This window comes from Streptopelia decaocto (genome assembly GCF_964273445.1).
Source record: "Streptopelia decaocto genome assembly, chromosome: 1".
In the NCBI taxonomy this organism is placed as follows: domain Eukaryota; kingdom Metazoa; phylum Chordata; class Aves; order Columbiformes; family Columbidae; genus Streptopelia; species Streptopelia decaocto.
The window spans coordinates 204,436,680-204,449,727 of record NC_138663.1 but is presented as its reverse complement, the minus strand read 5'-3'; the positions used below and the strand labels follow the sequence as shown (position 1 = coordinate 204,449,727).

The window sequence follows — 13,048 nt, the reverse complement described above, 5'->3', positions numbered from 1 at the left end:
TTTCTTTTCTTTTCTTTTCTTTTCTTTTCTTTTCTTTTCTTTTCTTTTCTTTTCTTTTCTTTTCTTTTCTTTTCTTTTCTTTTCTTTTCTTTTCTTTTCTTTTCTTTTCTCTTCTCTTCTCTTCTCTTCTCTTCTTTTCTTTTCTTTTCTTTTCTTTTCTTTTCTTTTCTTTTCTTTTCTTTTCTTTTCTTTTCTTTTCTTTTCTTTTCTTCTTTTCTTTTCTTTTCTTTTCTTTTCTTTTCTTTTCTTTTCTTTTCTTTTCTTTTCTTTTCTTTTCTTTTCTTTTCTGTTCTTTTCTTTTCTTTTGTTTTCTTTTGTTTTCTTTCTTTCTGCAACGATGCAACTAGTAAATACATATATCATGTGCAATTTGGTATTTTGGACTGCAAATCTTATGTGAGTCTTCTTAATGTACCTATACGGGTTTTCCTAAAACTTCTGAGATATTCCTTGATTTCTATTTGAGTTTTGCCATTCAAACTTTCTTAAAAGTGGGCTCATTTTTTCAAGTCCTTGCTGATGGCTTTTGACATTTGCTTAAACTCCAAAAGGAATTTGGTGTAGATACCCGTGTTGTTACTTGCACTCACCAATACCATCACAGGCAAACCAGACTCAACTCAGGAAAATCAACTTAATTTATTGACACAGTAGGGTAATAAGAAATAAATCAAAATTTTAAAACAGCTTCCCCCCACCCCTCCCTTCTTCCTGGTCTCAACTTCACTCGCAATTTCTCTAACTCCCCTCCTGGAGTTGCAGAGGGTGGCGGGGAATGGGAGTTGTGGTCAGTTCATCACACGTTGTCTCTGCTTCTCCTTCCTCCTCATGCTCCTCACGCTCCTCACACTCCTCACACTCTGCTCCGGCATGGGGTCCCTCCCATAGGGAGTTCTCCATGAACTTCTCCAAAGTGAGTTCTTCCCATAGGCTGCAGTTCTTCACAAACTGCTCCAGCGTGGGTCCCATCTCTGGGGTGCAGTCCTTCAGGAACAAACTGCTCCAGCCTGGGTCCCCCACACGGTCACAAATCCTGCCAGCAAACCTCCTCCAGTGTGGGCTCCTCTCTCCACAGGGCCACAGGTCCTGCCTGGAGCCTGTTCCAGCATGGGCTTCCCACAGGGTCACAGTCTCCTTCAGGCATCCACCTGCTCCAGCGTGGGGTCCTCCCTGGGCTGCAGGTGGAGATCTGCTCCACCATGGACCTCCATGAGCTGCAGGGGACAGCCGGCCTCACCATGGTCTGCACCACGGGCTGCAGGGGAATCTCTGCTCTGGGACCTGGAGCACCTCCTACCCCTTCTTCACTCAGCTTGGCGTCTGCAGAGTTGCTTCTCTCCCATATTCTCACTCCTCTCTCCAGCTGCTGTTCCACAGCAGTCTTTTTCCTCTTCTTAAAAATGTTATCCCAGCAGTGCTTCCACCGTTGCTGATGGGCTCAGCCTTGGCCAGCAGCAGGTCCATCCAGATGCCAGAAGACACTGGCTCTGTCAGACACAGGAAGCTTCTGCAGCCCCCCACTACCAAAACCTTGCTGTGCAAACCCAATACATATATATAAAGTAAGTGGGAAGCTGAGTGACTCCTTCCAGTCATATAAAGCCACAAGCTTTGGCATTCTGCCTTTGAAATTTTTCAACATGTTCTGGTTATTTAGTGCCTCCAGACAGCCTTAGTAGAAGTATGTCTTTTACATTACAGAAGACCTGACTGTTTAAGACATTTTTCTGTACTACAGCATGTGTTTTCCTTTGCTGAGGCTGATTTCTTTTTACCCAGCAAGAATTCTTGCTGTTCTGTCACATAGAAATCAAACTCTCTCCAATAGTCTTACACCCTGTGTGAATCATTGGAATGGTAATGCTTGGAAAGCACTAATGCCAGAAGAGAATTAGGAGTGATAGCAAACTGTAAATGGGGTATGGCACTCGAGGGCAGCGCATAGAAAAAAACAAAACCAAACAAAACAAAACCAACTAAAAACCCTTAGTGATGTTGAATTACAAAAGCATCATGTCAAAGAGTAGGGAGGAGGGTGACAGCTGCTTTCTCCATGAGGAACTGAAAACTCAGCACTGTATTAGATGCTGGTGCCAGGAGATGCAGGTAATTGGGAGACCATGCAGAGCGTGCCAGGAAGTTTTCTGTCATTCCTAAACAAACGCTCCCTATTTAAATTCATGTAAGTAGCACAACATCCTCTTCTACAACTGTAACTAGAGCCAAACTCAGTTGTTATGTTCATGGACCATTTCCATCTGATACTACTTAAGTAATGGAGAAGGTGAGATTTTCTTCTGCCATTCTCCCTCTTTTCTTTTCTGTGTACCTACATGTTTTCCACTTGTTGCAAGTATTTTGGCATGTGAACATCAGTCCTCAGCTGGTATAACTGTCAAACTGAGTTCATCAGGGAGTATTTCAGCTCCCAGGTGCAGCTTTATCATTGCTCATGTTCATTTCAATAATGAATAATAATAACAACAACAACAACATTAAAACAAGTGAGAGACTAGTAGGAAGATTTCAGATTTACTTTTTTTAAGAGTAACAAAATCCAATCCAAGTCTGTCCAAAGTGTAAGATATGAACAAAGAACATAATGAATTAGAAGAAGGATGGGACTAAAGGGAAGAATTTAAGCAAAATTTTAAAATGTATGTTATAACAGAAATCCGTACTTAACAGTGACATCTAGAAGAGTAACCTCCCAAAAGATCCAGGTATCTTGTCTGTCATTAAAGCACGTCTCACGTTTCCTAAAATTTGTTTCACTTAGTTTTGTATCAACTTGTCACAGTATTTTGTATTTTTGGTATGCCTAGTTTGCTCAGCGCTGTGCCCTTCACAGTGCTGTGTAAGTCTGTATTTACCCTACATGGCAAAATCAGGCTACATGTGAAACTTCACCAACAGTATATCCTATCCACTCTATTCCTTTAAACAGCATTCCTAATTATTTCCAGTTCCCCTCACATCATTGCAAATTTAAGCTGCTTTAGATATTATATTCCAAACTAAAATAACAATTCCTTCTCAGCTAAGAATACTTCTTATATTTTAAAGCTTATCATTATGTCCTGCAATTACCTCAGCCATGAGGATGCAGATTTGAAGTCAGCGGATGTTTCACCACTTGAAGACTGGTGCTGACTTGGGCGCGCTGCTAACAAAGGTGGATAATTAGCTTTATTCCAGGAGCTGAAGCATTCCTCTGAGTCACAGTTTCACCTTGCGTTATTCCTTATAGCTATTTGATCCTAATGTAGGGCTGTGATAACTCAAATACTTTAAGTTGCGGAATGTGGGTACCACTTCTTTGTGGATACTGTTTGGGGGAGGCAGGTAGGCAGGAAGGAAAGAATGAAGGAAGGGAGGAAGCGATCAGCAACCTTATTGACTTTTGCAAGTGAAATTACTCCAGCGAACGTGAACAAAGGTGCAGTGTGATCTTTATTCTCTATATTTGTAGCCAAGAGTGACAGCTTAATCTTTTTGTTTCTTTTCTGTTTTCCACTGGGTAGGTATTTAGCCTAGCCATACTATTTGCAGAATATATGTACAGATGTCACTAAAAAATAAATTATTATAGTTATTAAGTCACTGCAAAAATCCTCACTGCATGTGCCTGTGCATGAAAACAGCATCACATCTCATGCGTGGCTTGGTTGCCTGAGGGTGATCTGAAAGTAGCAGGGTTGAATGTCCTTTTCTCTGAAGTTTCCTATTTACGTCTGATGGGAGACTGTCTGGTTAGTTTGACACGTTTAACACGGGTCAGTAACTGTCAGTACTGGATATTATCAAGCTGTTTGTAGCTGACATAAAATTAATACCAAAAAAAGCACTCTCTTGTCTTCTAATTAATCCCACAGGAGAGCAAAAACTCATTTAAGTTAAAAGTTTAGCTGTTGGCAGTGTCGGGAAAAACTGGTTTCACTTCACTGAACTGAATTAAAACTCCAGATTAATGGAATTAAAGCACATTGCCTTCTTAAACTCTCACATCCATCAAAGCAAAGGCCTAAAAGCTTTATAAAAAACTGCACTGCTACCTCCAATCCTTGACATAAGAAACGACATTCTGAGAATACATCATACAACCAGTGTTAGTGTTCCCTTCACTGTCCTCCAGAGAAACTTTTTCAATAATGTATTTATCGATCTTTTTTCTTTTAGTATTATTTTCATAATAATATTTTTTTTTCATGTTGACACAAGACTTCTCTATTTTTAGTATTTAACAAAGTTAAGAAAAGGCAGACCTTGCCCAAGAAATAGGTTTAAAACAAAAAAACAACTTCAACTCATTCAAAAAGAGAGTTTGGATTCTTTACTCCCTGTTTCACCCCTTATTATTCAATTACAATCTCATTTTTATCTCTTCGTTCATATGAATTGTCTTACAAGAATAGTATATTGTTCTTGTCTCCATTAACTAAATTTCAATGGAATTAAGTTAAAACAGGTATTTTATAGAATGAGAGATTCATTTCTTCAGGGAAAATCCATCTTGTGTGGCGGTAGTATTGAGTAGTATATTGAAACATTATAACTTTATATTATTGAAACTACTGAGACGTTCATTCTGTATAATTTCAGGGAAAGGTTGAATTTTTACAAGCCTAAATGTCGAACTTTGAATACTTAGATCTGTAAGCATAAAAATATGCTACCTACCTACATGTCTCAATAGGGATGTAAATGTCTGTGTTTAGGAATTCAGCATAGAAAATGTTGGTGGTAATAACTCATACCTTTTATTTGCTTTTGTTCTACAGAAGCAATTACACATGCACAAGTATATTAAGTATATGACGGAAATGGCTTCTTTCTGTTGCTTCCACCGCTTTGACAGAAGCCATCAAGAGATTTATCTTTTTAATAAGTCTGTTTGGAATGATATCAGACTGTTGTTTCTGTCTTCAACTGGACATCCACTTGTGTCAAGCAGGGGTTAAACTACATTTTTGATTTTTAGGTGTTGTATTCATGATGACACCTTAGAAGCCATAAGCTTATACTGAGCATCGAACTTGATTTTTATAATCATGTACAAAAAATTAGCTTGCATATCACCAGTTATAAATTATTTTCATGGAAAAAGCCGAAGACTCATTTGAACTCTGTGTCACAAATACCTAGGATTGGAACAGGGTTTCTAATGAGTGGAATATTGCCAATAGCTGAGCCCCTCACTTGGATGGAATAAAATATAAGGTTCCTTCCACAGCTTTGCATAACAAGGTAATCATTCCAGTGAGGGACAGTGGTGACATCTAGTGCTTGAATGGTTTAGTGATTTCAGGAGAATATTTAACTGAAATCGTTGCTTTAATTCATACTTGTTATGGGATCACATTACTTAATAGAGCACCTGATATAATAGAAAATAATACTGCCATCCTAGTCTTTTTTTTTTCCCCCACTCCATCATGGAAATGTATTTTGTTTTCCCAAAAATCTGCTAGTTCCTCTGAATATTCTTTTGCCAGACTGTCTGGATAATCCTTGCATTAATTTGGTGCTTCCTGCTCCAGCCATAACAAGACTGTATGAGGGCAACTACTATACCAAGCAGATGTGATTTCTCAAGTAGGTGAGGAAAGTAATTAGTGAGTTCTGGGTACTTGCCCTTCAGCTGAGATGTTACACATCTGATTTTCTGAAAGGGATGAATATCCTCTTTTGGCAAAGTGTGGTTATGGAAGTGTTTTAGAGCAGACACTCAAAATCAAGGAACCTGGTTCTCCCAATCACTTCTGGAAATGCTGTTTGCTCGCATTTCAACTTTGTGTTTCAACAATGACTCTCCTTCTAAAATTCATAAATAGCATTTTCACCAACACTGCAAGTAAGAATCATATGTTTTATACTATCATAATTTGCATTTGTAAAAAGATGTTCATTTTTTTTAGCATAAGTGAATAGTGAAATCGAGTCATAAATTTATGAGAGTGCAGCTGATACCAGCTTTAGACTTAGGAAGGTCTCTGTTCAGAAAAGCAATTCACTCCATGTGTGTGATGTCAATCAGAGATCTTTTATAAAGACTAAGCGGTTTTGCTAATTCTGTAAAGGCCATTATGAATAGTATGGTGACAAAATTCTTAGGTTTTATTCATCCATTATATACAAGGCTTAGAAACAGAGAGGTTATAATCTTCAGGTTTTGCACAAAGTAGCCTGGGTTATGTATCAATCCTGAAAGGTAGTTAATTCATCAGTAAAGTGTACAATTGCTGTGGGGACCGAGCCTATCACAGTGATCAGACTGGTCCATTTCTTCATTTTGAATCTTCCTGTGAAGAAGCAATAATTCACTGTCCATAAATTACTTTACTGAATACAGGCATTATTTGCAACACCCAAACATAGCCACATCCCAAGTGCTTACTATCCAATATGTTTTTGTGACCACCTTCAGTTAATAATTCTGTAGATAAAAGGGAAACTATTTGATTTTGGTACTTAGCAGCTGAAAAGCCTACCTTAAATGCTCTTATAATTTTGCTCATTTTGGAGCTGGTCAGAGCTATATAAATAAGTTTGCTGTAGTAAAAATAGGGCAATACTAAAATCTTTTTTGCAAGTATCTGAGCTGCTTGTTTTAAAGTCTCCACAGTGGATTTGGCATCAGCTCAGGCGCAGCTTTACCATCCTTCTCTTAGAAACAGCCCTTGACACACAGTGTGACTTAGAGAGCCGTGACATCCATCATCGTCCCTCCTCTCTGCTGGGTTCCTGTTCCTTGTACCAACCGTATTTTTGCATCTCTTGATGCAGCTTCAGGGAATAAAGTTTCTGAGAGTCAAGCTGCACAGGGAAAGGACAGAGGAGTTATGGCTCTGCCGTGCCCCTTCTGTCTCATGTATTGAGCGGGGAAATTCAGGAGAGAGGCGGTTCCCTTTCTTATTAATTTTGTGTGGGAAGCCAGGACAGGAATCACGGAATCACAGAATGTCAGGGATTGGAAGGGACCTCAAAAGCTCATCCAGTCCAATCCCCCTGCCGGAGCAGGAACACCCAGATGAGGTTACACAGGAAGGTGTCCAGGTGGGTTTGAATGTCTGCAGAGAAGGAGACTCCACGACCTCCCTGGGCAGCCTGTTCCAGTGTCTGTCACCCTCAATGAGAAGAAGTTTCTTCTCAAATTTAAGTGGAACCTCTTGTGTTCCAGTTTGAACCCATTACCCCTTGTCCTATCATTGTTTGTCACCGAGAAGAGCCTGGCTCCATCCCCATGGCACTCACCTTTTATATATTTACAAACATTAATAAGGTCACCCCTCAGTCTCCTCTTCTCCAAACTAAAGAGCCCCAGCTCCCTCAGCCTTTCCTCACACGGGAGATGCTCCACTCCCTTCAGCATCTTTGTGCACTGGACTCTCTCCAGCAGTTCCCTGTCCTGCTGGAACTGAGGGGCCCAGGAATCTATGGATGTATGTGCCCTTCCAGGTCTGTAGAGGGACAGAACCTAAACTTTAAATTTTTAAAAATGTGCAGACACTAAAAACAGGTAGTCATTTGCAAGATGCAAATTTTATGCAATATTGTTAAAGTATTATTCTTCAAATTTTGTCTAACTCAATTATTCTGTTCACACCCTGATGCCGGATATTCATGATACTCCTGCGCATCCTATGTTTTGCTATAAAAATGATTAAAAACTCTGTAATTCTCCTCATAAGGGTAACATACTTTCCCACAGACTTTCTGAAATACTCAAAACAAGGGTGAGTGCAGCGGTTTACGAACATGACACCGGAGCACAATGGTGGCAGCGGGGAATCCCAGCAGGTCTTTTGTTCATCCTGTGGCGCGACACCGTGTGTCACAACTCGATGTGCTGCACAGAACCAATCTATCTCTTCTGTCAGACAGGCAGTGTCGGCTGTGCTACAAGACAAAATGCGTGTAAAACAGAGGTGTTGCTCACAAATGTTGAATGTCTTGGCTTTTAACAAAAATAACGTGTGCTGCTTCTGAACAAACAGCTTGAGTTGTATACAAAACTTGAAAGCAAGACAAAATCTGCAGTTAACAGAATCAGTGATATAAAAACAACTGAAAGATTTATTTTTACTGTCTACTTTGCATAATAAATACTGGGCCTTACTATGTGATGTAGCCATTTAAACTAATCAGAAGATACACCCAGATGCTTCTCCTTTTTAATTTTATCTTTTAAACACATTGTCTTGGATACGTAATGCAATTTATTATCATAGAACTGCATTTGACTAATGCTACTTTGCTATCCATTTGTATTTACAGGAATAGCAATGGTACAATATTATAATGCAATAGTACAATACTGAAGTTATCTCATACTGTGTTATTTATTTGGTTTATGAAATACAGTAACAAGGTTCCACAACCATGAAAACATATATGAGAAGCTATTGGACCTCAATATTTTCTATCTAAAAGATGTTTCTTTGACAGAACCTGTGTTTTGCTTAGAAAATATCATGCTTTTTCTCTAAATGTTATGTCTTAGATTGGTGTCATTTCATGTAGAAAAAAACTCAAGCTACTTAGAATCTGATAGAAATAGTGAATGTTGGCGGAAAACTGTAAAATTCAAAGTTACAATGTGGTGCAATTATAAACAGTGCTTGTCCTCTTTTATTGAACATTCTACCTCAGAAACACTAAGAATTAGACTGATAACATAATCGTTTACTGTTTTACTTTCTGCTCTGAAATGGACTTTGTGTTTTATAGTTAGTATATTTAGCAGAAAAACTAGCATCTAAGTTATTTTAAGTCGCTGAACTGTACATATATATATATTTAAAATAATAAGAAATATAAGGGGGAATTAATCTCTTCATTGTCTGCTCTTAGTGAGGAGTTAAATCTGTTTTTAAATAAGAGACATTATAGCGTTGAGGCCTCTTTTGAAGCGATGAGCATCGCTGAAGTCAAAATGCTTTAAGCACGTGTAAAACAATCTGATTGTTAATTCTGTTTTGGCGTTAGCTGTACTGCTAGAGACAATAAGAGAAACTTGTATTTCTTTAACGAATGCTTTTCTTTATTCTTCCCTGGCCATCCAGTCATTCCCAGCACAGCACTGCAACGCGTCCTCCCACGGTGAGCTTGCAGCGGACCATTTCTGTGGAAGGGTAAGATGATTCTCTGTTGAAGCTGCTTAGAGCTCTTAGATGCCACTAAACTGAACTACCCACACACACGTGGCTGTGAACTAGATGTGGTTTTGCATGCCACAGCATCTAAATCTGTGAAATAAATACTTTCAAATTAGTGCTGATCCTTCTTAGACACTTAAAGTTTTGGTTTTCATGGGGATGAGAATATCGGTCATGGAGATATATTACCTACAATCTCTTCATCTCACTTGGCTAGTGTTAATATTTACACGTTAGCTGTAAAATGTTTCCCATTAATCCTAGAAATATCCAGTGAAGTTTTACTTTGTTTTGCTAATGTGTGCATGAGTTCTTTTTGACAAAGCAGACTAAGGATGAAGTACTGATAGAGAAGAATAATCCTGTTCTGGTGTATATCTGTGTTAATGTGTTAATTGTAGAGTGATAGCTCTGAGTACTGGTTCCATTTTAACAGAAATAATTGGGTAAAATATGACTAATTCACAAGTTAATATTTTTGCATCTTTATGATATTAGGAAAAGCTGATATTTAACAAACACAGATTTTGGTTACACTAGCTGTTGTAGTTTACAAAATGTGTTAGATTTGTTTCTTCCCTCCCACAGGAGTGTGGAACTGTCTGAAATATTTTGTAGACATGGGTAATAACTTGTCATTGGCTGCTCTCAGGTCCGATTACAAAGCTTTTCTTTCTTGTGATAAAAGCAAGAATCTATAAAGTTTACACAGAGGAAAGATGTTATCTTGTTGTATTTTGGTTTATGTTACAACTTTACTGTGGTGCAGTCAGCAAATAAAATGGTAGATATGTGAAATAATCCACCACTAAGTGAAGCCTGAAATGTTTTTCTCACAAGTCTCAATTTTTTTCCTTCTTATCTAGATCTAGGATCTAAGATTGTAAGTTTTTATTTAAAATGACAGCTGTAGTTATTACTCATTGAAACCAAGAGTAAATAATGAAATTACTACAGGAAAGGTGCATATGGCTCAAGGGTTATCATAAGGGTAATTCTATAATCATAAGGGTAATTCTATAAATGAAGCCCTCATCATTCAGCCTTCTTGCTCAAAACAGGGATACTTTCAATTTAGATCAGGTTGCTCAGGGTCTTGTCCAGTGAAGCTGTGATTATTGACCAAATGTGGAGATTGCACAAGCTCTGGGCAACCAGTCTCCGTACTTAAACACCCTCTTTTGGGATTTCTTTCTCTCTCTATAAGCAATAGAAAGTCGACATAAATTGCCCTGTCTTTTCCTCAAATCATTTCATGAATAAATTGATGTTTGAAATAAACCTGAGCTTCAAGAACAAGCTTACCAATTTGCTAAACTGAGATTTAAGGAAAGAAATTATATTATGGTGTCTCTGGCTTCATCTACTGGACTCCACAATTCAGGAGGTAGCCTACAGGTTTAAACTCCTATTGAAATTTGGAAACCAATCTGTCTATGTGAATTTATAGATAAATTGCAGAATCTGTACTGGCCACACAGACAACTTGCATATATTGTGTATGTATCACTAGAGCACAGGAAATCTGCAATTGATATTGCAGGTCTCCTGCTGTTCAGGGGGTAGAGAATATCTGGCTTGTAATTATTACTAATCAACTTAACACTGAGTCATATTTCATTCCACATAGGAAAGTGGGGCTGTTAGCCTATTATACTGCTGAGCAAAAATAAGTAATCAGCTCAGCCCTAAATATTTCATTATCTTATGGCTCAATTTACTCTAGTGTTTTTGCGAAGTCCATGTTGCTAAGTATGTTTATAACTAATACACTCTGAGGTCAAAACAAAGTTATTTTTCTCTTTTAGGAACTGGGTTTCCATAAGCAGAGTCCTGTATTTAGGTGACTCATCCTATTGCTTTTGAGAGGCACTTTGTAAATAGCTGCTTTATTGGCAAGGCATCCCTGGTGCACACCAAGATTAATGGCCTGCATGCTGGCGCTGGGACTGCGACTGGCTGTGTAGTCACTGAAATAAGATAATTATTGCATCCTGTGAAGGGTTAAAAAAATACAAGGGAAATTGTATTTGCTAGCATTTATTACTTTCCACCCTGTTGAATATGTGACAATTGAGCTGGTGAGAACAGAATTTAATTTTTCTTTTTTTTCATATAAGGAATGGATTAATATGTATAAACATATTTTTTTTTTAAAGAAGGGCTTTTGTGGACTTCATACACAGTAAAAAAATGAGTAGCAAGGTGAAAAAAAATCAAGATATCTTTAAAGATTATATTTTCTTTATATTCAAGCCATATATTCTTCATAGGTACATGACATGAACAGATTGATTATATGTATAAAAGCATGCACTCCACTGGCAGTTGATGTCATTGTTAGTGTGGTCTAATTAAGCAACGTCCCTAATGATTTATTTGCACGGTTTAAAAACTAGAAAGCTCTCACTGTTGGGCTTGAAAATATTGTTAGTCAGAGTTTTAATGAACAATTTTAAGTGCGAGTATCCAAAATAGGAAAAATATTGCATGAAAACTAGAACCTGTTATTTGGAAATGCTGCTGTACTATGGCATGAAGTTATATCGTTAGTGGTGTATGATTGATATTCTCTCTGCACTTGACATTCAGACTAAATTGTATTTTATATGCTACCCGTAATCTCTTCTGCTGAGCTGCTTAGAAACTGGGATTTCAACTTATTTGATCAAGAGTGTTTTCATGGAAATTTTAAACAAATTTATCAACATCACTGAGTATCTCAAATATATATAAATATTTATATGTAAATAAACAGCATTTGAACCATGACTAAGGGTAAGAATTTTTATTCTGAACAGGACAGATATTACAGACTGTTTCGTGTTTCAAAAGCGTCTCATAAAAGTAATTCAGGATGCTTGCTACTGACAGACTGTGTATTGATATTTCGAAACATGGCTCAGAGGCATTGCTATTTTTAGGTGTTCTCTGGGTCTTTGAACACTTCTGTCTCCTGACAGTGCAATGCAGTTGCCTGTCAACATTTCCGTCTCATCCAGCTTCACTAACAAACCGAAAAGCTGGAGCATTCATGGTGAATAGAGCCATTGAATGCATTAAGTAATAGTTTATAGAAAAGTGGTTTCAATATGGCCAACAACATCCTGGCTTGTATCAGGAATAGTGTGGCCAGCAGGACCAGGGCAGTGACCGTCCTCCTGTCCTGGGCACTGGTGAGGCCAAACCTCAAATCCTGTGTTCAGTTTTGGGTCCCTCACTACAGGAAAGACCTTGAGGTGCTGGAGCGAGTTCAGAGAAGGGAACGGAGCTGGTGAGGGGTCTGGAGCACAAGTGTGATGGGAGCGGCTGAGGGACCTGGGGCTGTTCAGCCTGGAGAAAAGGAGGCTGAGGGGAGACCTTATCACTGTCTGCAACTGCCTGAAAGGAAGTTGTAGCATGGAGGGGGTTGGTCTCTTCTCCCAAGTAACAAGTGATAGGACAAGGGGAAATGGCCTCAAGTTGTGCCAGGGGAGGTTTAGATTGAATATTAGGAAAAGATTCTTCACAGGAACTGTTGTCAGGCATCGGAACAGGCTGCCCAGGGCAGTGGTGGAGTCACCATCCCTGGAGGGGTTTAAAAGACGTGTAAATGAGGTTTTCAGGAACATGGTTTAGTGCCAGTGTTAGGATAACAATTGGACTTGGGGATCTTAAGGGTCTCTTCCAACCAAAATCATTCTATGATTCTATGAGAATACAGAACTGATAATTATTAAAAACAGGATGCAAAGCAATCTTTCTGCTATGGAGCTGCCTGTGCTGGGGATAGCAGGTGGAACAGATGCAGTTTTCAGGATTTATTTTGATTATTATCATGTAAATAATGCACCTCCTGGATCAGGGAACAGAGACAAGTGCTTATGTGAGACAAAGCATAAATGAATAAG

General features: G+C 38.5%; 1 protein-coding gene across 6 annotated transcripts in view; it reads left to right on the top strand.

Annotated features, from left to right (window-relative positions):
- Nucleotides 1–13,048, top strand: part of DLG2 (discs large MAGUK scaffold protein 2) — an 895,217-nt gene that overhangs the window by 640,556 nt on the left and 241,613 nt on the right. For all 6 annotated transcript variants that reach the window (XM_082046221.1, XM_082046225.1, XM_082046223.1 and 3 more), the window contains one exon: nt 9,066–9,134. In XM_082046221.1, the coding sequence (XP_081902347.1) occupies nt 9,066–9,134 (69 nt within the window). The remainder of the gene's footprint in view (nt 1–9,065; nt 9,135–13,048) is intronic.